The sequence below is a fragment of the Canis lupus genome, chromosome 15 (assembly GCF_011100685.1).
Source record: "Canis lupus familiaris isolate Mischka breed German Shepherd chromosome 15, alternate assembly UU_Cfam_GSD_1.0, whole genome shotgun sequence".
NCBI lineage: Eukaryota > Metazoa > Chordata > Mammalia > Carnivora > Canidae > Canis > Canis lupus.
The window spans coordinates 36,514,463-36,538,755 of NC_049236.1; the positions used below are offsets into that span (position 1 = coordinate 36,514,463).

A 24,293-nucleotide genomic window follows, 5' to 3' on the forward strand; every position below is an offset into this window, starting at 1 on the left:
CATAGGCAGAGGGAGAAGCAGGCTCCATGCACCGGAAGCCCGACGTGGGATTCGATCCCGGGTCTCCAGGATCGCGCCCTGGGCCAAAGGCAGGCGCCAAACCGCTGCGCCACCCAGGGATCCCGAGTTTAGACTTTTTAAGTCTCCTTCTCTACCACCTGGATGAAAAGCTTAGGAGTTTAGACTTTTTAAGGCTCCTTCTCTACCACCCCGGTCCAGGGTCCCGTCTTTTTCTCTTGTACTATTACGTGATTCTGCTTCCACCCAGCCTCTTGGTTTAATACCAGTGTACTGGTGAGCTCCTTCTAGAAAGCTCATATCCTAGATATCTGTGTGGTTCATCTCTTACTTCCTTCAGGTCTCTTGCACTTCATGATTTATTTTTCTTTATATTACTTATTATCACCAGATACACTTTTATTTGTTTATGTTTTTATTGCCTGCCTCCGCTTCTAGAATTTGAGCTTCACGAGGACAGGGACTGCTCTAATCTTTGACCTCTAGTGCCTAGAACAGTGCCGGGTATGTAATACATACTCAATAAAGCTTTACAAAATGAATGAATAAATAAAGTGATATAGTCAGAATGATTAATCTAGAAACACTACTAATAGATTAGAAGGACAAAGACTAGAGGCAGATGGGAAAGCAATGAAGCCAATGGAAGAGTGTGCCAGGAGGACCGTCATGAAAGGCATGAGAAATCTGTGAAGACTTTGGTTTTTTTTTTTTCTTACATGCTAAGTTTGAGGTTCTGGCACACTGTTTCTCAATAAATGTCTATAAAAATAAGTGAGTAAGAGAATGAATGGATTGAAAATGTAGTCCAGTAAGAGCTGGACAATAAACTTAGAGGTCTTGAGAAATTTTGTTAGAGAAATAGATTTTGGAGTTAAATACATAAAAATCATGGATGAAGCAATAATAATGTAAAATTTACTGTCAAGATATTTTTGTGCAAAGATACTTACTCATGTTCTTTAATGATCCCCCTTGTATGTACTGTAGGGAGGCATTATGGTGGGGTTGGTAAGAATTTAGTCTCTAGAGCCAGCCTGCCTGGGTTCAAAGATCTGCTGTGCACTTCCTAATGATGGGATCCTGGAGAAGTTATGTAATTTCTTTGTGTTTTAGTTTCCTCATCTGTAAAACAGAAATAACAATAAGAACTCAAAGAATTGTATTAGGTTTGGCGAGATAATAAAAGAGTTAGAATAGGGCCTGACACTCAAAAAATATGAGGTTTCACTATTGGCTTCTAAGAGAGAGAACATTTTGAAGATAACTATTCCAACATGTACATGCAGTCAATAAATCTCTTTTTTTCTGTGAAACTAGTTATATAATGGCTAGAAATAGTATATATGTATCCTAGTGGGAAATCTCATGTGGTAGAGGAAGGCCCATTTGTATTATTGTGTGTGCACTTCCACACGTTTAGCAGTAGTGATGATTCTCTAGCCAAAATCTCTCTTCTGAGATTTATGTCATGAACATCTCAAACTCCACATATCCTAAACTTAACTCATTCCTCTTCCTCCATAATTGGCACGAGCCACTCCCCCAAGGAGGAAATCACTGTATACTGTTTTCTCTCTCTTACCTCCCACATCTAAATCCTCTTGAATCTTGGGCACCTGAGTGGCTCCGTTGGTTAAGCATCCACCTTTTGCTAAGGTTGTGATCCCAGGATCCTGGGATCAGAGCCTTGCATTGGGCTCCCTGATGAGGGAGGAGTCAGCTTCTCTTTTTGCTCCTCCCCCCACTCATGTTTTTTTTCTCTCTCATTCACTTTCTCTCTCTCTCAAAAAAATAAAATCTTAAAAAAATATTAAATCCTATTGAGTCAGATAAAACTTAAATCTTGAGACAAAACTTAAATCTTTCCTTTTTTTGGGGTGTCTGGGTGATGTAGTCAGTTGGGCATCTGACTCTGTTCTGGCTGCAGTCTTGGTCTCCAGTCCTGGGATCAAACCCTATGTCAGGCTCTGCACTTGGGGTTCTGCTTGGGATTCTCTCTCCCTCTCTTTCTGCCCCTCCCCCACCCCACTGTGAACATGCGTGCTCTCAAATCAATCAATCAATCAATCACTTTCTCTTCATCCCTGATCCCAGCACCCATGTCAGGACTGTGTTATCTCTGGACTACCTCAAAGGCCTTTGATTTTTCCTAGCCTCTCTGCTTGTAGCTTTGTGCCCCATCCTCTGCTTTTTATCTTGCACAATTTGTCAGGATTAACTTCTAAACTTCTAAACTATAAATCAAATCATTTTATCCCACTGCCTTTTGGCTAAAGTCCATATTCCTTGGAATGATGTGGAATACACTCCATGTTCTGACCAGGGACTACCTTAATAGCTTAATTGCTCTTTTTTTTTTTTTTTTGAAGATTTTATTTTTAAGTAATCTCTACACCAACGTGGGGCTCAAACTCAATGGCCCTGAGATCAAGAGTGGCATGCTTCACCATCTGAGCCAGCCAGGTGCCCCAAAGTTTATTTATTTTTTTGTAGTAATTTCTACACCCAACATGGGGCTCAAACTCATAAACTCCCAAGATCAAAAATTGAATGCTCTTCTAACTGAGCCAGCCAGGCATGCCTAATCTCTTTATTTTAAGCTTTTTAACCCAACCTTATAAAAGACTTTCAATTCAGTGACCACAGCAACCACTTTAAGCATTCCTAACATTGCATGTGCCTAGAATGCTTTTCCTTCTGCCAAGAGCAGGAACCATGTCTTCGACCTTGAGTCCCTGTTGCTTTAAGAGGCAAATAGAGGTACGCAACAAACAATTGCTGAATGAATTGTGTAAATGGTAACAGTTGCATCCAAATTAATAAGTTAAAATGCTGTGAAGAATCACAAAATGTGATTCAATTCTATGTTCTTGGAAATAGAATTTTGTACCTTTTTTGACTTTTGAAGTTTTTATGACTAAGGACAAGTAAGCTTGACTAAATGGAAGCTTTGAAGAAACTTGTTTTACCACATTTCTTTCCATATGTCTTAGTCCTTGAAGGCTGTTATAACAAAAATTCATAGACTGGATGGTCTAAATAACATACATACATTTATTTATTTATTTATTATTTATTTATTTATTTATTTATTTATTTATTTATTTATTTATTTATTTATTTATTTATATAACATTTATTTCTCTTAGTTCTGGAGGCTGGCAACCACTACGTTAAGGTGCTAGAAGATTTGGTGTCTGGTGAGGGCCCACTTCCTGATTCATGGATGTCTGTCTTCTCTCTGCGTCCTCATAAGGCAGAAGGCAGTAGGGAGCTCCTTGGGGTCTCTTTTATAAGGGTACTAATCCTGTTCATGAAAGCTCCACCTTTGTGACAGCCTCTCCCGAAAGACCCCATTATCCAAATACCATCACGCTAGGTGTTAGGTTTCAGTGTAGAAAATGTGTGTGTGTGTGTGGAGGGGGAAGAATTCAAACATTCAGTCTATAGTACTATATAATTTATTTAAGCAGAATCATTTCTGTTTTGCTGTTTCACATTTTAAGAAATACTTTTCTAAGTTGCATAAACCTTATTTATATTCCTATTTATATTTTCCCTGTGTTTCAGTTTCATGCTTTAAGTGGCAAAAATATTTGCAACTATGAGCTGGTCTGTGACAATGATGTGAACCTGCAGAATAAAGATTCTGTGACCCAGTGTCTGCATATTTTGTCCTCTTTAAGACTCATCATGCAGGTGGCTTTGCCCCAGGAGCATCTTTGCTGGATTATCTTCAATGGTATATGTCAATGTCTTCTATTTTTTATCATGACTTTCAGAAAGTTATTTAAATGCCAAATTTGATCATAATTTGATTGGTTAACTTGGTTAAATGGGCGATGGATATTAAGGAGGGCCCTTGTTTTGAGCACTGGGTGTTATATATAAGTGATGAATCACTAAATTCTACTCCTGAAACTAATATTATACTATATGTTAACTAGAATTTAAATAAAAATAAAAACGACAAAAAATTATGTATCCAAATTCTAAAAAATTTCTTATAATATATTAAAATGGTGATGATTATGAAGTTTTTGTTTTTGTCTTTTTATATTTTTGTTGCATTTTAGTTTATCCTTATAAGCAGGGACTTAAAAAGCATGTCTTTGAATTTTCTGCTCAAGGGAGGGTCAGAGGCTGTGGGGATAGTCAGTTTCAGGTGTATAGAAGTGGGGGCCATGGTTAATAAGTAAATATAAATGGAGAAGGATCAAAGGACCACTGCAGGTTAGATTAGTTCTAAGCATCATCCATTTATTGGTCTTTTGCTCAAATACCTAGTCCCGTGACTATTGCTTTCTACATATCAACCTTCTCCTACTTGCTTTTGAGTGAGGAGCTCTGAGAATGTATGTGTATGTGTGTGTATAGTGGATTTATATACATATCTACATTGTATAGATACACATATATACATTATATTGGTCTTGGTAAAGAGTCTTATCTATCAAAATATAGCATCTGCTTTTCTCTTTAAGGAGTTACCATTTAAATTCAATTTAAATTATTTTTAAAGTTACCGTCAGTCACCTGCTTTATTGATCTCTGGATAATTTCTTAAAAGAAAAATGACAGTGTATTCTATGTGTGTAAGACCAGGGCAAAATCACTTAAAAGAAAATGTATTGGATTTTTCCTCATCCATGGCAACTGAAAGTATGTTTCCTAGCCTTTTCCTTCTTCTTCCTCCCCAAATAATTTTTTTTTTTGACATTTTGATTGAAACTGGACCTTACATTTGCTGCCAGAGATGAGTCCGATTTTGGAAGAAATTTTCAGTCCAGTGACTGTTAAGCTTTTGTGCCTGATGGTCTTCAAGAAGATCTGTGATTCCCTGAATAGCTATTACCTTCCTTCCCCCTGAGTTGTTTACATATCCTGGCAGGGACTGAGCAGGACCAGAGGTTCTGTGCTCAAGACAGAGTGGTGGGCCTGAGGGTTGGGTCCTACTCGAGAGGTGGAAATGATGCAATGTAATTCCTTGTCTGCAGTCTTTTTAAGATCACATGCAAATAATCCTAATATTCTAAAAACAAAACAAAACAACAATTTCTGTGTCTTCTAGATGCCTTTATTTGGTGTGTGCTTTTTTATATACATATGGTATCATGCTCTGGATTTTGTTCTGTTTCCTAAATATTTTTTCACTCAATAACATAGTTTTGGAGCCAAACCAGGTTCCTATATGTAAATCTAGTTCATTAAATTCTGCCTGTTGAATTGTATTCCAGATATCCCTACAGCCTTCAAGGTGGGCACCTGGTTTGCCCTACCTCTATAGTTGCACAAATAATTCTGCAGTGAATATCCTTGCACACGTCCTTTTACAAACCTGTGTTAGAGTTTTCCGGGATTTATGTCCAGGATTAGGATTGCTGGGTTGTGGGAGATACATATACTTAGTTTTGCTAATTAGTGTCCCTGTTTTAATGAACTCACCTCAAAGTTATTAAGTACCAGACATTGTTCTAAGTGCTAGGGACATAGGAGTAGGAGTGGACAATAGACAAAAACTCTGTCCTCATGCTTACATAATGCTTCAGGGAGATGATAAACAAATCAAAATTAAATGGTGTGCCAGGTAGTGATGAGTACTATGGAGAAAAACAAAGCTAAGAAGGGGATAGGGAGAGCAGAGGTTGGGTTGGGGCTGGGCTGCTATTTTTTTGGGGGGGGGGGGCTGCTATTTTAAACAATGGTCAGGGAAGGCGTCACTGAGATGACATTTGAGTAAACACCCGACTGAGACGTCTGGATATTTGGAGGGATGGGCATTCCAACTGGGGGATTAACAAGTGCAAAAACCTTGTAGTTTTAAAAGTTTGGAGTTAAAGTAATGAAAAATAAATTGGCCTGCAGTCAGTTTATCAAAATACATTTACCTTTTCTATTAGACATTAATACTGATTCTCTTTACTTTTAATTGACTATTACACATACACACTCTTGGTTTCTTAAGATAGTTAACTGATTTTGGTTCTTTTGCAAACTCAAACTGGATGTGTGACTATTGCATAATACCTTACTTCACAACCAACCCAATCCTGACTCATTTCAACCCTCACATAGCCGGATTATTTTGGTGGTGGCCATCTTGGATAAAAAGGAGTCACACACAAGGCAATAAACTCCGTATTAGGGATTTGGTTAAAAATAAAACAAATTTTCAGAGACATCCTGAGATTGTAAAGATTTAGTCTGTGTTCCATTTTATGTCATTTACTCTCTATCAGGCTTCTGCTGTGGAAATTTGAACCATCAAAGGAGGATTCAGGTATAGTTAGGACATACTAGGTCTGGAAAGGTTAAATCTTATTTTAAAAATACAGAGGGCCCTTGTCATTCTTGAGGGCAGTCTTCTGAGGTCTTCTGAAATTCCCCAGTTCCCATTACTGACATGTTTATACAGACTCCTGGCTAACACCTGAATCACGTGTTCTGCAGGGAGGCATGAGTTTGCTGTGGGTATCCTTACTTGGTGACTTTTAAAATAAAGAAACACAGACAATTTCATTTTTAAAGATTAAGAGCAGAGGTCAATGAAGCCTAGTTGAGGTAAGAACACTGGATTTGAGCTGTTACTAGCCAAGTGGTTTCTTCCTCAGTAAATCTTATGTGAAATAACTAATGCCATGTCGTGGGGGCAGTCACACTAAGAAGGCTGAGTCCTTGAATGTTAAGGACCTATGGCATTCTCTATAAAGTTTATGTTGCTGTAGTTTAAAAGTTTATTTGATATTTTTTTGTCACTTATGTAATTAATGTTTAGTATGCCATGCTTACAAGTGTATTTTAATCAAATGATGTGTATTTTGGAGCAGATGCTGTTTTCTCAGAAGCTTTTAAAGTTTAAGTGTGAACACGGATTTGTAATTGTTGAATTTGGATGGTTATGAATTTTAGATCACATATTTTATAGAAAATATTTAGACTACTTGTCATTATAATTACATGATTTTTAAGGCATGTTACCATCTTTGGGGTATGTTTATAGTATGATAATGTCCTTTATATATAGAGAGAGTTGTCTGGTGATGTTTTTCCCCACCCCTACCTCCATCTCTGCCAGTTTTTTAGCCTTATGGTTTTTTTTAAAATTTATTTTTATTTTTATTTTTTTTTAGCCTTATGTTTTCATTTAATTAATGGCCTGACCAAAAAAAAAAAAAAAAAATTCATACTTGAATGGTCTTTAATAAGAACTGGAAATGCCGTTTTTCACTAGAGTGCTTATAGGACATAATTTAATAAAGGAGTAAATATTATGAGACTGCAAATAAATAAAATGCAACCTATTATACATTTTGATTTTTAAATTATCATGAATTTCCTTGTTTAGTATTGTGCCATTTTGATAAATATGTATTCTAATATTATTGGAGATAAATCTTTAGTTTTTCAATCATAAAGAAACCATAGGCACTAATAGCATTTTGTTTTTTTTTTTTTTTTTTTTTTTTTTTTTTTTTTTTTTTTTTTTTTTTACTAATAGCATTTTGTATGAATTAATAAAAGCACAGGGTACATAAATTATGCTACTAAAATATTATTTTGTTCAATATATTTCAGAACTTAAACTGCCTTTCACATGGGGATAGAAGATTTCCTATGTCAACTTACTTAAAATATGGTCAAATTAGTTTTTTATTTTATTTATTTATTTAAAGATTTTATTTATTCATGAGAGACACAGAGAGAGAGAGAGAGAGAGAGGCAGAGACACAGGCAGAGGGAGAAGCAGGCTCCATGCAGGGAGCCCGACGTGGGACTCGATCCCAGGACTCCAGGATCACACCCTCGGCCGAAGGCAGCGATAAACCACTGAGCCACCCAGGGATCCCTCTAATTAGTTTTTTAAATTATTTGGCTGCAAGTTACAAAAAAATTGTAATGATTATAACTAACTCTCTAATAACCATTACCAGACTTTTTCATAAGATAATAGCACTTGTTTTAGGAACTACAGACTTAAACTATAGAAATTAGAATATAAAATTTCCCATTATGTAACTGTAAAACATGTTAACAATCTTTTTCTTTCTTTAGGTACCATTTACATTTACACCATTTGCAGAAAACTGATGGTCATAGGTCAGTCTTCCAAGGTATGAAATTTACTGACAAAATATCTTACCCCGTATTTCCTGTTCTTCTCAAGACTTTTTTTTTTTCTCAAGACTTTTGTTAGCACATTTGAGTGCTCAACAAAATTATTGAATCATATAGCAGTATTTAATAAATATTTGTCATATAGTTTTCCTGTTCTTTTGTTTTAACATGATCATCTGTGAAAATAAAAATCTAAAAAAAGACAATAAAGTATTAATGAAAAAAAAAACAAATTCCTAAAATTGATAGGTAATCTCCAGTGTCCCTCAGTCTCCCAGATTAGTCATTACTTGTCAACTTGATACTAAACATCCCTCTGGTAACTATATCTTTAGGTAGGGTGACCATCCATCCTGGCTTGCCAGGACAGTTCTGGTTTATGTCCGTTGTCCTAGAGTAATTATTAATAGTACTCCTTTTTGCTCTTTAAAGTATTCTGGTTTGGGTGATAAAATATGGTTATTCTATTTATATATGCTATGAAGTTTGGACTTCATTTTCTTTGAACAGCTTGGACCTTTTTAATGGCCCATATGCTTGTTGGGTGAATATCTACCTAAACACTGTCCCAGTTATGAGCTGAGGGTAAAGGGCCTTTGTTTTATAATAAGATCTGTACTTACTGGTACTTACTGCTCAGTTTTAGCTTGATGAAGTGGCTGACACTTCTATTGACTTCCCTTCAATGTGGGTAGCACTTCTGTCTGTAGGAGACATATTTATTCCCTGTGTCAATGTCCAGTCATTGGAATATAGGCCAAGAATGGAGAATACACTCCCACTGAGACCATGCTTGAATTGTTTCTGGTGTCTGAAACATTATTACTTTATATTTCTTTAATGCATGCAAAACCTTATGCTGAATATTCTAACAGTGCAGATACTTTTTTTTTTATTTCTTCAAGATATAGCCAAGTATCCTAAAATTTGACAATGCTTAAGAAATAGAAATGGAAAAAAAAAAAAAAAAAGGAAATAGAAATGGAAGCAAAGGTACTTGCATGCTCAATGCATAACATTAATTATGTGTTCTCTCTCTGTTTTGTTCCTCAAATTTAAAGGCTCTATTACTGACAGTGACTTGAGCAAGCTCTGTGCCAGTGTTTTGAATGTAAATTAAAATGAGGGGAGACTGTCTCATGAATAATGTAAATCTGGCCTACACACTATTCCAACAATTCTACATTCAGTTCCAGATGATTTCCTAAAGATAATTTGCATACTCCTATTGCACTTGCTGTAGCAACAAATACTGCTGCACAGAGTCATCATAGTTTGGTCTGTTACAGCATTTGTCTGCCAAAGTCTTGAAGGGCAGAGATATCTGTGTCAAAATGTAACTGTTAGTGTTTGTACTTGTTAATGCTGAGAGAATTTTAGTTTAATGTGATAGTTATTTTAAAATAATTTCTTATTTAGATCCTATGTAAGACTTGTCCTCTCCCTTCTATTGAATTTGAGCTTTTGTCTGACAAAATAAAGACTGAGGAGGATAGTTCTATAGTCCCAGTCTTATGGGATAGGAATGTAGGGAGTGAGAGATGCAAGAATTTTTGGGGTGGTGGGTGCAGTTGGCATTTAAAGATTGGAATGAGATTCTTTCAGTTTGTTCACTATAATAAGTTTCAAGGAAATTGATAATTTTCACTCAGAAATTCCCTCAGTCAGTGAGTTGATTCCTGAGCTGAGGCTATAAATGAACTTGATGGGTCCATTTAATGAGGAAAAGCCCTTGGAGGTCCAGCCACATCTGAGTACTTCTGGGTATGAGGGATCCTGATTCTCTCTCTTTTTAAAAAATATTTTATTTATTTATTCATGAGAAACAGAGAGAGGCAGAGACACAGGCAGAAGGAGAAGCAGGCTCCCAGTGGGGAGCACCATACGGGACTCTCTCCCAGGACCCCAGGATCACGACTTGAACCAAAGACAGACGCTCAACCACTGAGCCACGTAGGCACCCAGAGGGATCATGATTCTGTAGCAGTTTTAGAGTTTGAATCTGTTGTAGCTTACAACAGAAAGAGAAACAGACATGGGATCCTCGGGCTTTTCGTGGTATCATCCTAGAGTAATCTAAACTCCTATTCCTGTCGGCTCTAGACATGATGGCTACCTCATTGTTGATATTATTGATTCCTTACTATGAATTGGCTATTGTGTAACAGGCTTTGCATATATAATGTTCAGTACCATCTTATGATGTGGGCACCACCATCATCTTCATAATTTGTTGAATGAATGCCTACCATTTATCAGGTATGCTGCTAAGCACTTTCTTCACATATTATCTCATATAAGCCTCATGCCACCACTTTGAGAAAGGTGCTACTATTACCTTTATCTTAAAGATGAGGAAGCTGAAGCTCAATGTCTCACAGAGAAGTGTAACTGAGGCCAGTGCCGCAGTATACTGCCTCGCAACACCATTAGAGTAATGCATGTCTGTTGACTATGTTTAATCCTATCATGACCCATCCTATTTTGGTTCACCCACTCAAATGGAGGACCCATGTAGGTGGATTAATAGTTTTTGACATGAAGTGTGTATTCCTGAAGATATTCTGAAGACCCGAACTGACCAGGGATTTTTCTCTAGAGGAAACACTTACCTTTGTGCTCAGACAGGTCACCAGTATAACCTTACGGAATGGAGGGAGGACAGATTTATGAAGCCTCTTTCCCTAAAGACATCTAACAACATGGCTTTCACTTATAGTATTTATTTATTTATTTATAATTTAATTCTTAAGTTTTTTTTTTATTTTAAAGATTTTATTTATTCATGAGAGACACAGAGAGAGGCAGAGAAACAGGCAGAGGGAGAAGCAGGCTCCCCGGACCCTGGGATCACAACTGGCACCAAAGGCAGACGCTCAACCACAGAGCCACCAGGTGTCCCTCCTTTAAGGTTTAATCTGTAGTTAAGGTTAATCTGAAGCATTTAAAACTCTATGGTACTCAGCAAACAGAATATCTACTCATTCTAAAAAAGTTGATTTTTGTTCCCTTTTGCTACAGAACTGAAATGGTTTGGTAAAATTTTGTAGCATGAAAATTATTATTATTGTCAAATTATTCCATGTACCATTTTTATTATTATTATTGTCAAATTATTCCACGTACCATTATGTAGACTTCAAATCCCACTTTGAAATGTTTCTTAGTGTTGTTTGCATCCAGTGCTACACACTGACATAAATGATGCTGCAGTGCCATCCTGTGGCTGAGCTGATTAATCGTGTGTGTTTTTCCTATGCAACACCTGAGCCATGCCCTTGCAGGGTTCTTATAACTTGGTTTTTCACATTTTTTTTCCCCTATGAAGAGAACAGTTTGCTGAAAGCACATCAACTTTTTTTTATTAATAGAAATTGTTCTTCCTAGCTTTTAGGGGCAAGAAAAAAGTCTGCAAATTAAGATTTGTTTTATTTTTTGTTTTGTTTTAGAAATGGCTTTTCATTTTTAAACCTGACACTTTTCCAGAACCCCAAGTAGGATGATGGGTTTTCAGAACTCCCCCTTTGTCAAGGCTGCCCCACATAGTGGATAGATCGCAGCTGTATTTGGGAGTCCAAAGACCTGAATTCTATCCCCAGCTCTGTTGCTTACTAGCAGTTCAACCTCTTAGACGGTCCCTTCTGGCACTAAGATATGTTGTTGGGGTCTTTTATTCTAAGTCTGAGTGTGAACCCAAATATAATGGTAGCAGTTGGTGACTGAAGCTATTTTTATTTTGAAATGTGAAATTTCTAATATTAGGGATCCCAAGGGGTTTTGAAAAGATATGTGAATTTAAAGGGAGAAAATTTATGCATGGTTCGATCCCATATCCCCACAAACCACAACAGTCCATATGCAAAAATCCACAATAGAATTTTAGTGCAGCAAATGTGAGAAAACTCGTTTGGGTGACTGTTAATTCCACCTCAGTTCACAATGTGGCAAGGTTGGCAAACAACAATGACAATAACAAAAACAACAAGAAAGCAACCCCGGGCCCACTTAGTAGAGATGTAGTATTCATTTTACTGTGGAGAAGTCATGCACTGTAAAGGTCTTTGGCAACCTGGAGCAAAGCCACAGGAGACTAGCCATGATGGAGAAAGGAAGTGCAGGCCTAGGAGATACAAAAGCGCCCAGGGATATTTGCCCTGGAGAGAGAGATGGGGGAGAAAACAGGATACATAGGTGTTTTCTAATTCATGGAAGGCTGTAACCTGGGAGTGGACTTGGGGCGGTTTTATGCTGTTCCAGAAGGCATGACCAGAACCAATGCACTGGAAGTATATCGAGGTGAATTTCATTTCAGATATAGGAAACACTTTTCATGTTTTAGAATCGCCTTCCGACACCATGTGGCATGTTCCTTGTCACTAGATATGAGAACGCTTGGACAGGGAAGGTATAGGACATCTGGTTGTGGTGCTGGTGATACTGGAGGGGATGAAATTAGATTGACTTTCAGCCCTCTGATTCTATGGCTACTTGACACAGTTCCACATTAGTACCATTAACTGGAGCTTTTTAATGAAAATCAGACAGTCAATGGATTTCAGTCATTTCAAGACTTGACTATTTTAGACATATTTTTCCTTAATTACTTACTCAATTATTGAAGGCCGAATTTGTTACCAGAAGAAGGACTTTATTCTGTTGTCCAAATTTATTATCGTTATTTTCTTGAGAATCTCAAATACTTGTTAGCTCTCCTATGTTGTTGGTTCTGCCGACTTTAAGGTTTCTACTGAATTCAATTAATAGCACTTGGGGATATCTGCTATGAACCTGGTACTCTTCTAGGTGCTGGTGATGGAGTAACAAGGTAAGTAACAAAGTAATAAGATTCTTATTTTCAAAGAGACTGCAGTCTCACTTTGGAACTGCACACATGAGCATATTAATGGAATTGGATGGAATGTAAGTATATAGAGATATAAACATGTATGTAAATTACCTCCTACACTGCTGTTGACACTTGACAGATATTAATAAAAACGAGTCGAGTTCATGGCACTTTAGGAGCTAAGAAGGAAGACATTCTAAAATAGTTAACTTGAAAATTTTGAGTTCTTTAAATTATTCCTTTACTTTTTAAATGCTTATTTTTTTCTTGCCTCACTGTTTATGGTCTTTTGGGTTTAAGCAGTCAGCAACCATACTCACAACTTATAATTTGATTATATTGGATAGAAATCAGCATGGTTAGCTTAAAATGAAAATACATTCGAGTGTGCTCCTTTTTCCTCAGGCCTTAGAATACCTCCTGTGGGCCAGTATGTGTATGGAGTTCTCGGTGCCACTCCTGTCTGTCAGGTCCCTGACGTGGAGAGCTACTCTTTACACTGCCGTCTGCCAGTGCTACTATGACTCCCAAGCTGGCATTCATGGAGAGGTAGGCCACTTTTCAATCTCAGGATTCCAATATTTAAAAATATGAGCTACTCAGCATTTTGTTCTTCAGATGCCCAGCAACACAAACACAGACAGAATCCAAAGAATTGCATTGGAGCAAAGATAAAAGTCCTGGCCAGGGTTTAGTTGCAGAAATGTGCTTGGCTTCTCCCTTGTGTTGAACCTTGGGCTCTGCATTCTGCTCTCTCCTTTATTCTCTGTTCACATTCACCTTCTTTGTCCCCTTTCTGAATAAGATTTTGGCTATCCTACCTTCCTCATTGGATTCTTGTATACAAGTCACTTTCCTTCCCTATTTAGTTTTATATTTTATATTTATATAACCCTACAGTCCATTTGTTTTGCTTTTCTCTGCTTCCAGCTACCATTTGTTTAATACACTCTATCTCTTGTTTTTCTTTCTTTTCCTGTATATCTTTTAGACCGAATACTTGGAATGTAACTTATCTGTTAGGAGTACCTATTGGCCTATATGGTACCTCTGTGTAGATGAAAAAAGACATCCTTTCTACAGCACATGGTACCTGGCTTGTCAATAGATGAGGGCTTGGTGAGTATTAGAAGTAGGCGCCCCTTCCTTTAGGCCAGCACATCCCTGTACCAGTGTGCGTGGTCTGTTGAGTGCAGTGGGGGGCTGGATTTTGGCCCTTACTCAACCTCTTGGCTGTAGCCTTATGCAGGACAGAGCCTTCACAGCTGTACAAATCTTCTTTTCATATCCTGTTCACAGCCATCTGGCTAGTTAATGGCTTTTTTACATTTAGTGTTTTCTGCCCAAATTAATTCTGAAGGATTGGATGGTAGTAGCTCATCCTATATAGCCTAATATAGCCCTTGTGGGTACATTTTCTAGCCCAAGATACATTCTAAAAACTACTCACCATGCATGTACAGTTAGTTGGCATATTTCTGTAGCTATTAAAATGGTATACACAGTTTTGACTATTTGATTCCTGTTGGAATTCTTCCTTATTGGGAAATTTAACCCTTCATGTATGTTATGTCTAGAAGCATCTTCATAAAAAATGATAAATTATAGATGAAATATTTCAAAGAAATGGTAAAATGAGGGAAGCCTGGGTGGCTCAGCAGTTTGGCGCCTGCCTTCGGCCCAGGGTGTGATCTTGGAGTCCTGGGACTGAGTCCCACATCAGGCTTCCTGCATGGAGCCTGCTTCTCCCTCTGCCTGTGTCTCTGCCTCTCTCTCTCTCTCTCTCTGTCTCTCATGAATAAATAAATAAAATCTAAAAAAAAAAGAAATGGTAAAATGAATTCTATAAATTGAACTATAGAGAATCATAATAATGTGATCTGATTAAATAAGCAGTACTGCCTTCTTCCTTCGTTTTGTCCTCAGATATTAGTAAATACTTCCTATATACTGGGTACTAGAGATATAAAAATAAATAAGAACCTTTAAGAACTTCACAATTTAGTGGACAGCTGACTAAATAATATAGCCTGTTTTAGTTAGAAGGTCAGGATTTTGAGGAGGGGGGTGTGTGTGTGTGTGAGTGTGCATGCGCACGCTCCTGCTCATAATGCCAGAGATATGATAATTTATATGAAGCTACAGATTTTGGCTTTTCATACTTTTTAAAAATTTTCTTGATTCATAAAATTAGCATATCTGACAGTTTATTAACTTTAGACCTTCAGACTTCTGGGATGCTTGTAGGAAATGATTGATGGGATAGTTATAGTGTTATACGGAGTTAGCATCAATCTAGAGTTTAACTCACCAATTAAATCAAATTCTGGGAGAATAAAACATACTGTCTTGATATATTTTTAATCACTATAACTCTCACTTATGAATTAAATTTATTTTAATCGCATATAGGCATTTGCTCGTCGTGCTTTAGCTAAAATTGATGAGTTAAGGCAACTGGAATTAATGAGTTCCTCAAAATCACAGGAAGAATCCAGAAGATATTATAGAGAGGCCACAATAAAGGTATAAAAATTTCATGAAATAAAAGAAATTTACTGCACTATATAGTTGATTAAGTACTTAATATTAGTGCTCGAGAAGTGCATCCCGTTGTTACCTCATATATAATTCTTTTTTTTGAGACAGATGGCAGTAATGATCTTCAAAAGAGGAGTATTTGAGTCTAGAAGAAAAAACAAAAGTTTCTTTAGACCAAAGATAAGAATTAACTTGAGGGAAGCTCAAACTGTAAGTCTAAAAACGTCTTCTCTTGTTCAGACTCTTCTTGCAGTATGTTTGTATCACACCTCTATCTTTGAAGCCAAATCCTGTCCCCTGTTCTCTGCACCAATGACAAATAGAGGAATGCCTTCCCACTTTGGACATAGCCTCACTTCATCCCTTACTTAAAGCTTTTGTACCTTCCCACAGTCCGAGTTTTGTGACTTTTAAGGACAAGATGCAGAAGAGGAGCCTGGGAAAGATTGAAATGCAAACTTTGAGTGGTGTCACAGAGGCCTTTGTCTTTGACTGCTTGGTGTTAGCTCAGCTGAGGTAACCTCAACCTCTAACTTTGAGGTTAGAGAGAAGGTGGAGAGCACCTTTTTTCCTCAGCTTAAGACTTCACCCTTGGGAGTGTTTAGGAACTAAGCTACACCATATCAAAAACAACCCCCCTATCTTAGTGGCTTAAAACAACCATTTATTTCCCACTGGCATCATAGTTATTAGAGTTAGTTAACAGGGGGCTCTGCTCATGAATGCTGCTCAGGGCCAGGTTGAGGAGAAGCCCTCATTTTGAAAACTGCTGGTCGTTCTGCTGTAGGGGATTTAAGAAAGCTCTGGAGAATCTTGGGCAGGCAATAATGCCCAGCATGAAAGGGACAGCAGTCTCTTCTCACATGTCAAAACTTGAAGTAATCAACATCTTCGATACATTATTATTTTTTTAATTTCCTGTGGGCAAAATTCAAGGTGTAGGATTTGAATCAAAGGATGTAAGTGCTTCTATTCTCTTGATATATATTCCCAAATTAATTAATTAATTTGGGAGAATGGGAGAGAAAGAGTGAGTGAGCATGGAAGGCACAGAAGGAACAGAAGAGGGAATCTAGAGCAGACGCCACATTGAGCACAGAGCCCAACCCAGGGTTTGATCTCAAGACCCAGAGTTCATGACCTGAGCCTAAATCAAGAGTCAGATGGTTAACTGACTGAGCCACCTCAGGTGCCCCTCTTGATTTTTTTTTTTTGATAATTCAGCTTTTATAAAATGACTTGTCATTTTAACTATTTCTTTGATCCAACTTTCCTTTATATTTGTATTTACTCTTTTTATTTCCTTTTTCTGTGAATTTTATTATCCATAGTTTTTGACCATTTATCTGCTAGAGATTTTAGTTTTTAAAATATATTTGAATGAGCTCACTATTTTTATAGACATTAATATTTTGCTTGTCATGCTTGGCAGCCCATTTGTTTTTTATTGCCTTTAATCTTTTTTATAGATATTTTAAATATTTATATTTTAAAATATTTTACTTGGTATTCATCTACAGCTCTGATAAATATTGTTTCACTTTTTGCTAGTTTTTATGATATTTCTAAAAACAATTTAATTATAATTTTTGGTTTTTATTTCATTTTGAATATTTCTAGTTATTAGAAAGTTTATTATGCTTATAAGTATAATTTTTAAAAGCTCTGTTTTAACCTATGGTAAAAATCTTAGAAGAAACCCTTACCTCTGTTTATAAAGAGAGGCTAGGGCATGAAGTTCGAGTTTTATTGAGATTTTTAATGTATCAGTTAACCTATGAATTGAAAAGGCATAGAAACTAATGAGTAGAGAAGTTGGTGTTTGGGGAAAAATAATCCAAAGCAGCTTTAACCCTGTTTATGCTTTTCTGTCGTTATGTTATATTATAACCCTGTTATGTTTTTCTGTCTTTCTGACTTTGCTCCAAGAAAAGGAGAGAAGCAGGGGAATCATGGGGAATAGGATGGGCATCTTCTAACTCCACATGGATTCTAGAAAAGCTGACCAGAGCTACCTCTCTTATTTCCTGGTAATCTAAATACAGAGAACAGATCAATTGTTAGAATAATAGTGTTGAGGCAAGTCACAGGCAGGAGGGGAAGTCATTCTGAGATGATACAAAGCAGAGTGGCTGGGAATTCATACAGAGCTGCAACAGTCATTAGCTTATTAGTATATATCCGGTCAACTCTTCTTTAGTTGACTATAAGACCAGTTATTTATACTGTAAAATATTGTTTCAAATTTGGGTTTGAGGGCCATCTACATTAGAATTTCCTGTGGTACTTATGCAAAGTGCTCCCCCCCCCCCCCCCCCCCCCCCACTGAACTTCAAGATTTGGTCTGTGAATCTAAAAAGCACTCTTGAGAGATTCCTAGGCAACCAAAGCTTGAGTCTCAGTTCCTGAAGGCTGTAATTAAGGTAACACAAAGCATATGGAGATTGATGTTGCCCAAATAAAAAGACAGTAATAAACAGCCTTTTAATGCTGCCTTGGAAACATAAACATAAAGAAATAGCAAAGTCTTTGATGTAATGGCGATATGACATAAACTTTAATGGAGTCTGGAGAGATACCTCAAAAATGAAAACTATAAAAGTAGCCATCTCATTGACAGGCCAACCACTCTCTCTTTTAGCATTGATGAAACATGCCTTGCTTACTTTTGCTTATAATATTAAATACTATAGAACCTTAAAGAAGTGGACTGTGTTTTTTAAAATTTTGTTTTGTTTTGTTTTTATTCCAGTTGCCGTGGCCACGTACTGTCACAGAACGGTTGTTGGATGAGATGTTTGATAGTACTTCATCCCGGTTTCTGGCTGTCTTAGAAGCTCTTTCTGATTCAAATAGGCGTACACTACAGACTGGACCTGTTGCTACAGAGGAAGTAGAAATTCGTGATGTTGTCTCAGAACTGTTTATGGCGGGAAAAGAACTTTTAATAAGTAAATAATTTGTTAAAATAATATTTTATGGTAGAACATGAGAAACAAAAATTTTAGTGTGTTACTCCAACATATAAGAAACTGATATCCAATTTTTATTGATCTTAAATTCAGCAATCTTGTTAAAGTCAACTGATAATTTGAATAATTTATTAGATTTTCTTGTGGATTTGTTTAGGTATATAATCATCTTGGCTGTGAATGATGACTTCTGTTTCTTTTTTTCCAATCCTTAATATTTTAATATCTTTTTTCTTGCATTTCTTGGCTTATTACACTGGATAAGATCTTGAATAAAACATGAAATGGAAGTTGTGATAGCAGATATCCTTGTCTCATGATGTTACATGGAAAGCTTTCAACATTTTATCGTTAATTTTGGTGTTTGCTGAAGGATTTTTTTAGATACTTTTTTTTTCCAGATTAAGGAAGTTTCTTTTACTCTTGGTTTACTGACTTTTGTTTATTTGTTTTTAATCTTGAATAGTTGTTGAATTTCATCAAAAGCCTTTTCTGGATTTATCGAGTTGATTAAATAGATTTCTATTTTATTTCTATTAATATGGTAAGTTACATTGATTGCCTATCTAATTTTTAACCACCCTAAGTTTTTGGAAGAGATCTAATGTGGAGGTAAGGGTTATCCATTTGATACATTATTTGATTTTATTTGCTAATGTTTAATATTCTGCTTCTCTGTTCATGAGAGGTTTTCCTTTCCTTTTTAGGTTTTGCTTTCAAGGTCATATTGACCTCATCTAAAAAGTTGAGAAGTATACCCTCTTTCTCTCTTATTTGAAAGATTTCATGTCAGATTGGTGTTTTTTCTTCCTTCACATTCAATTAAATTTACTGGTGATAGCATTTGGACCTGGAATTTTCATTGTGGAAAGGTTTTTAACTATGGATTAAAATTTTCCCATAGATAGAAAATGATTTAGGCTTTCTTTTCATTAAAAAAAAAAAAACCCTACTATCAGTTTGGTAAATAGGACTTTGCTTGAAAAAGTTCTATTTTTGATACAATATGTTCAAATTTTCATAAAATTGTTTATAATATCTCATTATGATCTTAATGTTTATAAGATTGGTAGGTGTCTGGGCTCCTCATTTTCATTCCTGATAGTGGTCAGCTTGCCTTTTTCTCCCATTTCATCAGGAGTCTACCAGTTTCATTAGTCTTTTCCATGAGCAATATTTGTGTTTATCCTCTCTGTTGTGTATTTGCTTTCCGTATTATTCGTTTCTGTTCTTTATTATTTCCCTTATTCTACTCTCTTAGGTTTACTTTGATGATTTTTAAAAATTTATTGACTTGGAAGCTTAGATCGTGGATTTTTCAGGATTTATCTTTATGTAACATGTATATTAAGACATTTCTCTCTAAATTCAACTGTAGCTATGTACCTAAAACTTTGATTTATCATAGCTTCATTAACATTTAGTTAAGAATATTTTCAAATTCCCATTGTGATTTTTTTCTTTGATAAATGGGTCACAAATCAAAAAACAGAGAGATAATGGTAATTGTCTTTTTGTTATTGATCTCTAGCTTACTTATATTTTGGCCAGAAAGCATATTCTATTTGCTATTCTTTGAAGCTGTTAAAATTGTTGAAATGTGGTTTTTGGCCTAACTTGTCAATTTTGGTAAATAGTCTGTATATACTTGAAAAGACTATATATTCTTTCATTTTGGGTACATTACTTTGTGTGTGTTGATTAGTGAAGTTTGTAAATCATATGTAGTTAAATCTTCTCTATTCCTACTGATATTTTTGGTCAGCTTGTTTTGTAAATTACTGAAAGAGAAGTGGTGAACATCATCTGCTATGCATTTCTGTTGTGGAATTGATACAGCATAGGGCATGTGTGTATTTTGCTATAACAGGTACTGTCTTCCAAAATTATTTTTTTAACCGATTTAATTTATAAGTGGTATCTCATTTTATGAGAGTTCTAATTGCTTCAAATTTGGACGCTTAGATTTATTTGTCTTTTTCATTGGTCTGTTCTGGTGTGAATTCAGTAAATTCAGTAGTATTATGGATTTAATATGCATTTTTCTGATGACTAGTGAAGTTGGGCACCTTTTCATACACTTCTTCATCATTTGGATATCCTATTTTGCAAAGTGCCTGTTTAGATTTGTTGGAGGAGATCATCAAGAGAATATAACCAGCAGTTAGTTCTTGAGCTGGACCCAGGCATTTGGAGGCTCCTTACACTCCCCATCTCTCACCCCACCCTGTCCTTGGTATGTATGTCCTACCTACTATTGTACTACTAGTGGTTTCAAGGCTGTAGCTTTGTGAGAGTAAGTATTATTGAGACTATGTGTATGGTATATGTGACTGAACCCAGTTGAGTCTTGTATAGAAATGCTATAGAAACTATGGACAAGGGGCAGCCCGAGTGGCTCAGCGGTTTAGCACTGCCCTTCAGCCCAGGGTGTGATCCTGGAGACCTGGAATCGAGTCCCATGTCAGGCTGTCTGCATGGAGCCTGCTTCTCCCTCTGCCTGTGTCTCTGCTTCTCTCTCTGTGTCTCTCATGAATAAATAAATAAAATATTAGGAAAAAAAAGAAACTATGGACAAGCCTTGTATATACGTTCCTTTGTTTATTAAAACTACCACCTACCAATCTGAATGGTCTGCCTCTTTTTTTTTTTTGGTCTCTTTGCCCTCCATGTATGGGGGCCAGTTTGTGAACCAAGATTTTTTGCCCATTTTTCTTTTCTTCCTTTCCTTCCTTCCTTCCTTCCTTCCTTCCTTCCTTCCTTCCTTCCTTCCTTTCTTTTTCTTTTCTTTTCTTTTTTTTCTTTTCTTTTCCTTCCTTCCTTCCTTCCTTCCTTCCTTCCTTCCTTCCTTCCTTCCTTCCTTCCTTCCTTCCTTCCTTTCTTTTTTCTTTCTTTCTTTCTTTCTTTCTTTCTTTCTTTCTTTCTTTCTTTCTTTCTTTCTTTCTTTCTTTCTTTCTTCTTTCTTTTTTTAAAATTTTATTTATTTATTCATGTTAGACACAGAGAGAGAGGCAGAGACACAGGCAGTGGGAGAAGCAGGCTCCATGCGGGGAGCCCGATGTGAGACTTGATCCCTGGACTCAGGTTCATGCTCTGAGCCGAAGACAGATGCTCAACCACTGAGACACCCAGGTGTCCTTTAGCCCATTTTTATGTTGAGCTATTTGCCTTTTTCTTATTGGTTTGTCAGAATTCTTTATAGATTCTGGATGCAAGTTCTTTGTTGAAGATATGTATTGCAAATATTTTTTCCCACTTGGTGGCTTGCTTTTTCACTCTCCTAATTAAGCTGTCAAGGAAGAGGAATTCTTAATTTTAAAGTAGTCCAGTTTATCAATATATCCTTTATAGTTAACCATTTTTGTGTCATGTTTAAGAATCTCCATATTGTAATATCATAAAGATATATTCCAATGTTTTCTCTTAGAAGCTTTGTTATTTTGCCTTTCACATTAGGTCTAAATTTTGTTTTTGTGGTACAAGGCAGAGATCAAGATTTATTTATCTCCATATAATATCTACTTGACACAGCACCATTTATTGAAGAGACCTTCCTTGCCCCATTGACTATAATGTTCTTTTGCCATAAACTAGGTGACTGTGTGTTTTTTCACTCACTATAATTACCTTGAGATGTAGCCAAGTTGTGCGTATTAATAGTTGTCTTCGTATTGCTGAGTAGTAGTCCATGGTATAGATGTATCACAGTTTGATCTGTTGAAGGACATTTGAGTTCTTTCCAGTTTTTGGCTCTTAGGATAAAGCTGTTATGAACGTTGAGTGTGAACATGCTTTTTCATTTCTCTGGGATAAATGCTCAAGAGAATAATTGCTGGGTAAGGGTCTATGTTGTTTTGTAGAAAGTTGCCATACTGTTTTTCAGGTTGACTGTACCATTTTACATTCCCATCTACAATATTTTGTAAGATTGTGTAACAGTTTTGTAATGTTTGACAGTATCTGGTGTTCTCACCATTTTTTTTTTTTTTTTTTTTTAGCCATTCTGAGAGGTATATAGTGATATTTCATTGTGGCTTTTCCCTATTTCCCTAATGGGTAATGATGCTGAACATCTTTTCAAGTATTTATTTGCCATCTTTATATTCTTCTTCTCTTCAATGTCTTTTGCCCATTTTCTAATTGGATTGCTTATCTTTTCTATTGGATTTTGAGAATTCTTTGTATATTCTAGATACAAGTCCTAGTCATTGTTTTTTTAAGACAATGAATATACTATTAAGCCTTTTTCTTCATCTTTCCCATTTTTCACTACTTCTTTGTAAATTCATTTCTTTTTGCTTAAATACAAACTGTAAGAACTTTGAAATAGTTTAGCTGGATATAATCCTTTGCTTAGAAGTTGGTTTATTTTAGAATTTTAAAGACATTTCTCCATAGTCTTGCATATGGTGTTGAGAAGTCTCTCAATAGTTTAAACCTTGTTATTTTACAGATTTAGCTTTTACAATGTCCTCTTCTGTGATGTTCTTATATTTTATTATGCTAAGTCTAGGGGTGAGCTTGGTAATACAGGAGGTACTTTGAGATCTTACATCTTTCTTTCATTTTTTATGTTACTTCTTTGTTCCTTCTCCTTATGTTTACTTTTTAAAAATTCTCAGGGCACCTGGGTGGCTCAGTGAGTTAGGCATATGTGACTCTTAGTTTTTGCTCACATCATGATCTCATGGGTCATGCATGAGATTGAGTCCTGAGGCAGGCTCTGCGCTCAGGAGGGAGTCTGCTTGAAGATTCTGCCCCTGCTCTCCACTCACTCACTCTCTCTCTCTATCAAGTAAATAAATAAGTATTATTAAAAATTCTCTGAGGGCCCTAATAGGAAGATCTACATCCCACTTTCCATGTCTTATTTTAATCTCTTTATTCCTTTCTATTGCCTTCTGGGAAAGTTCCTCAATTCGACTTTCCAGGTCACTAATTTGTTCTTTGGTTCTTGCTATTCTATTCCATTCCTCTATTGAATTCTTCATTTCAACAATAAAATAATTTATACCTAGTTTCCGTTTAATTCTTTTTCATAGCAGTTTATTCTCACTTCATGTTTCTAAAATCTTATTTCCTTGAGAGAATACTTTTTAAGGTTAAGTGTTCACTTTTCCATTTTTGTGCTTCCTTTGGTAAAAGGTATTTTCATTTGTGGTCTTTGTTTCAAGGTGTTTGTGTTTTTTTATTTTTTCACGAGTTTGCCTTTTGTTGCTTTGGTGCACTTTGCTAACTTGTCCATAATATCTACCTGGAAGGAGAGGTGAAAGCCTAGACCATAGCATGCATACTTTCAGGTGAGTTTAGGGTGTGTGTGTGTACACGGATCCACACGTGCATGCCTATCTGAGGGCAAGGAGTCTCTCTGCCACAGTTTGGGCCCATCTCTTCTTCATGAAGAAAATGCTCTCAGATGAGATTTTGTTCACCCAAACTTGAAAATTTGCCTTCACCTGTACCCATCCTTTCCATTGTCTTTCATTAAAATGAGAAGGAAGAGATGTTCCTTCTAAGTTTCTTTGCCTAATCTTTCCAAACAGTCCCTTTTAGCTTCCTCCCTGTATTTCTTCCTCTTGTTATAGTCAGAACTAGTCCATTTTCACTGTTCTAAATTCTTTCCTTTCTACTTATACAGTCTTCAGCTCTCTGTCCTTAGTTCTCTATGGAGAATGTCATGGACAACTCCCTTTTTGTTCAATCCAAGGGTCACTCTCAGTGTTTTTCTTCCTTTACACTCTAGTATTTGTTACTGTTGAATACTTTTTTCTAAACACTCTTCTTTCCAGCCTTTTCTC

General features: G+C 36.3%; 1 protein-coding gene and 1 long non-coding RNA gene across 18 annotated transcripts in view; one reads left to right on the forward strand and one right to left on the reverse strand.

Annotated features, from left to right (window-relative positions):
- Nucleotides 1–15,975, reverse strand: part of LOC111090051 — a 48,878-nt gene extending 32,903 nt beyond the window's left edge. For 2 of the 3 annotated variants that reach the window (XR_005370586.1, XR_005370584.1), the window contains exons 1-4: nucleotides 15,907–15,975; nucleotides 15,603–15,668; nucleotides 8,760–8,840; nucleotides 972–1,143 (exon numbers count right to left, since the gene is read on the reverse strand). This is a non-coding gene — a long non-coding RNA (uncharacterized LOC111090051). The other variant, XR_005370585.1, reaches the window with a different exon arrangement.
- Nucleotides 1–24,293, forward strand: part of CFAP54 (cilia and flagella associated protein 54) — a 297,401-nt gene that overhangs the window by 12,708 nt on the left and 260,400 nt on the right. For 14 of the 15 annotated variants that reach the window (XR_005370580.1, XR_005370581.1, XR_005370582.1 and 11 more), the window contains exons 4-9: nucleotides 3,592–3,763; nucleotides 8,074–8,132; nucleotides 13,388–13,531; nucleotides 15,395–15,508; nucleotides 15,632–15,733; nucleotides 18,276–18,474. Coding sequence is in view for 11 of the 15 variants with exons in the window: in XM_038558716.1 (XP_038414644.1) it covers nucleotides 3,592–3,763; nucleotides 8,074–8,132; nucleotides 13,388–13,531; nucleotides 15,395–15,508; nucleotides 15,632–15,733; nucleotides 18,276–18,474 (790 nt within the window). In the remaining 4 variants the exon portion in view is untranslated. The remainder of the gene's footprint in view (nucleotides 1–3,591; nucleotides 3,764–8,073; nucleotides 8,133–13,387; nucleotides 13,532–15,394; nucleotides 15,509–15,631; nucleotides 15,734–18,275; nucleotides 18,475–24,293) is intronic. The other variant, XM_038558718.1, reaches the window with a different exon arrangement.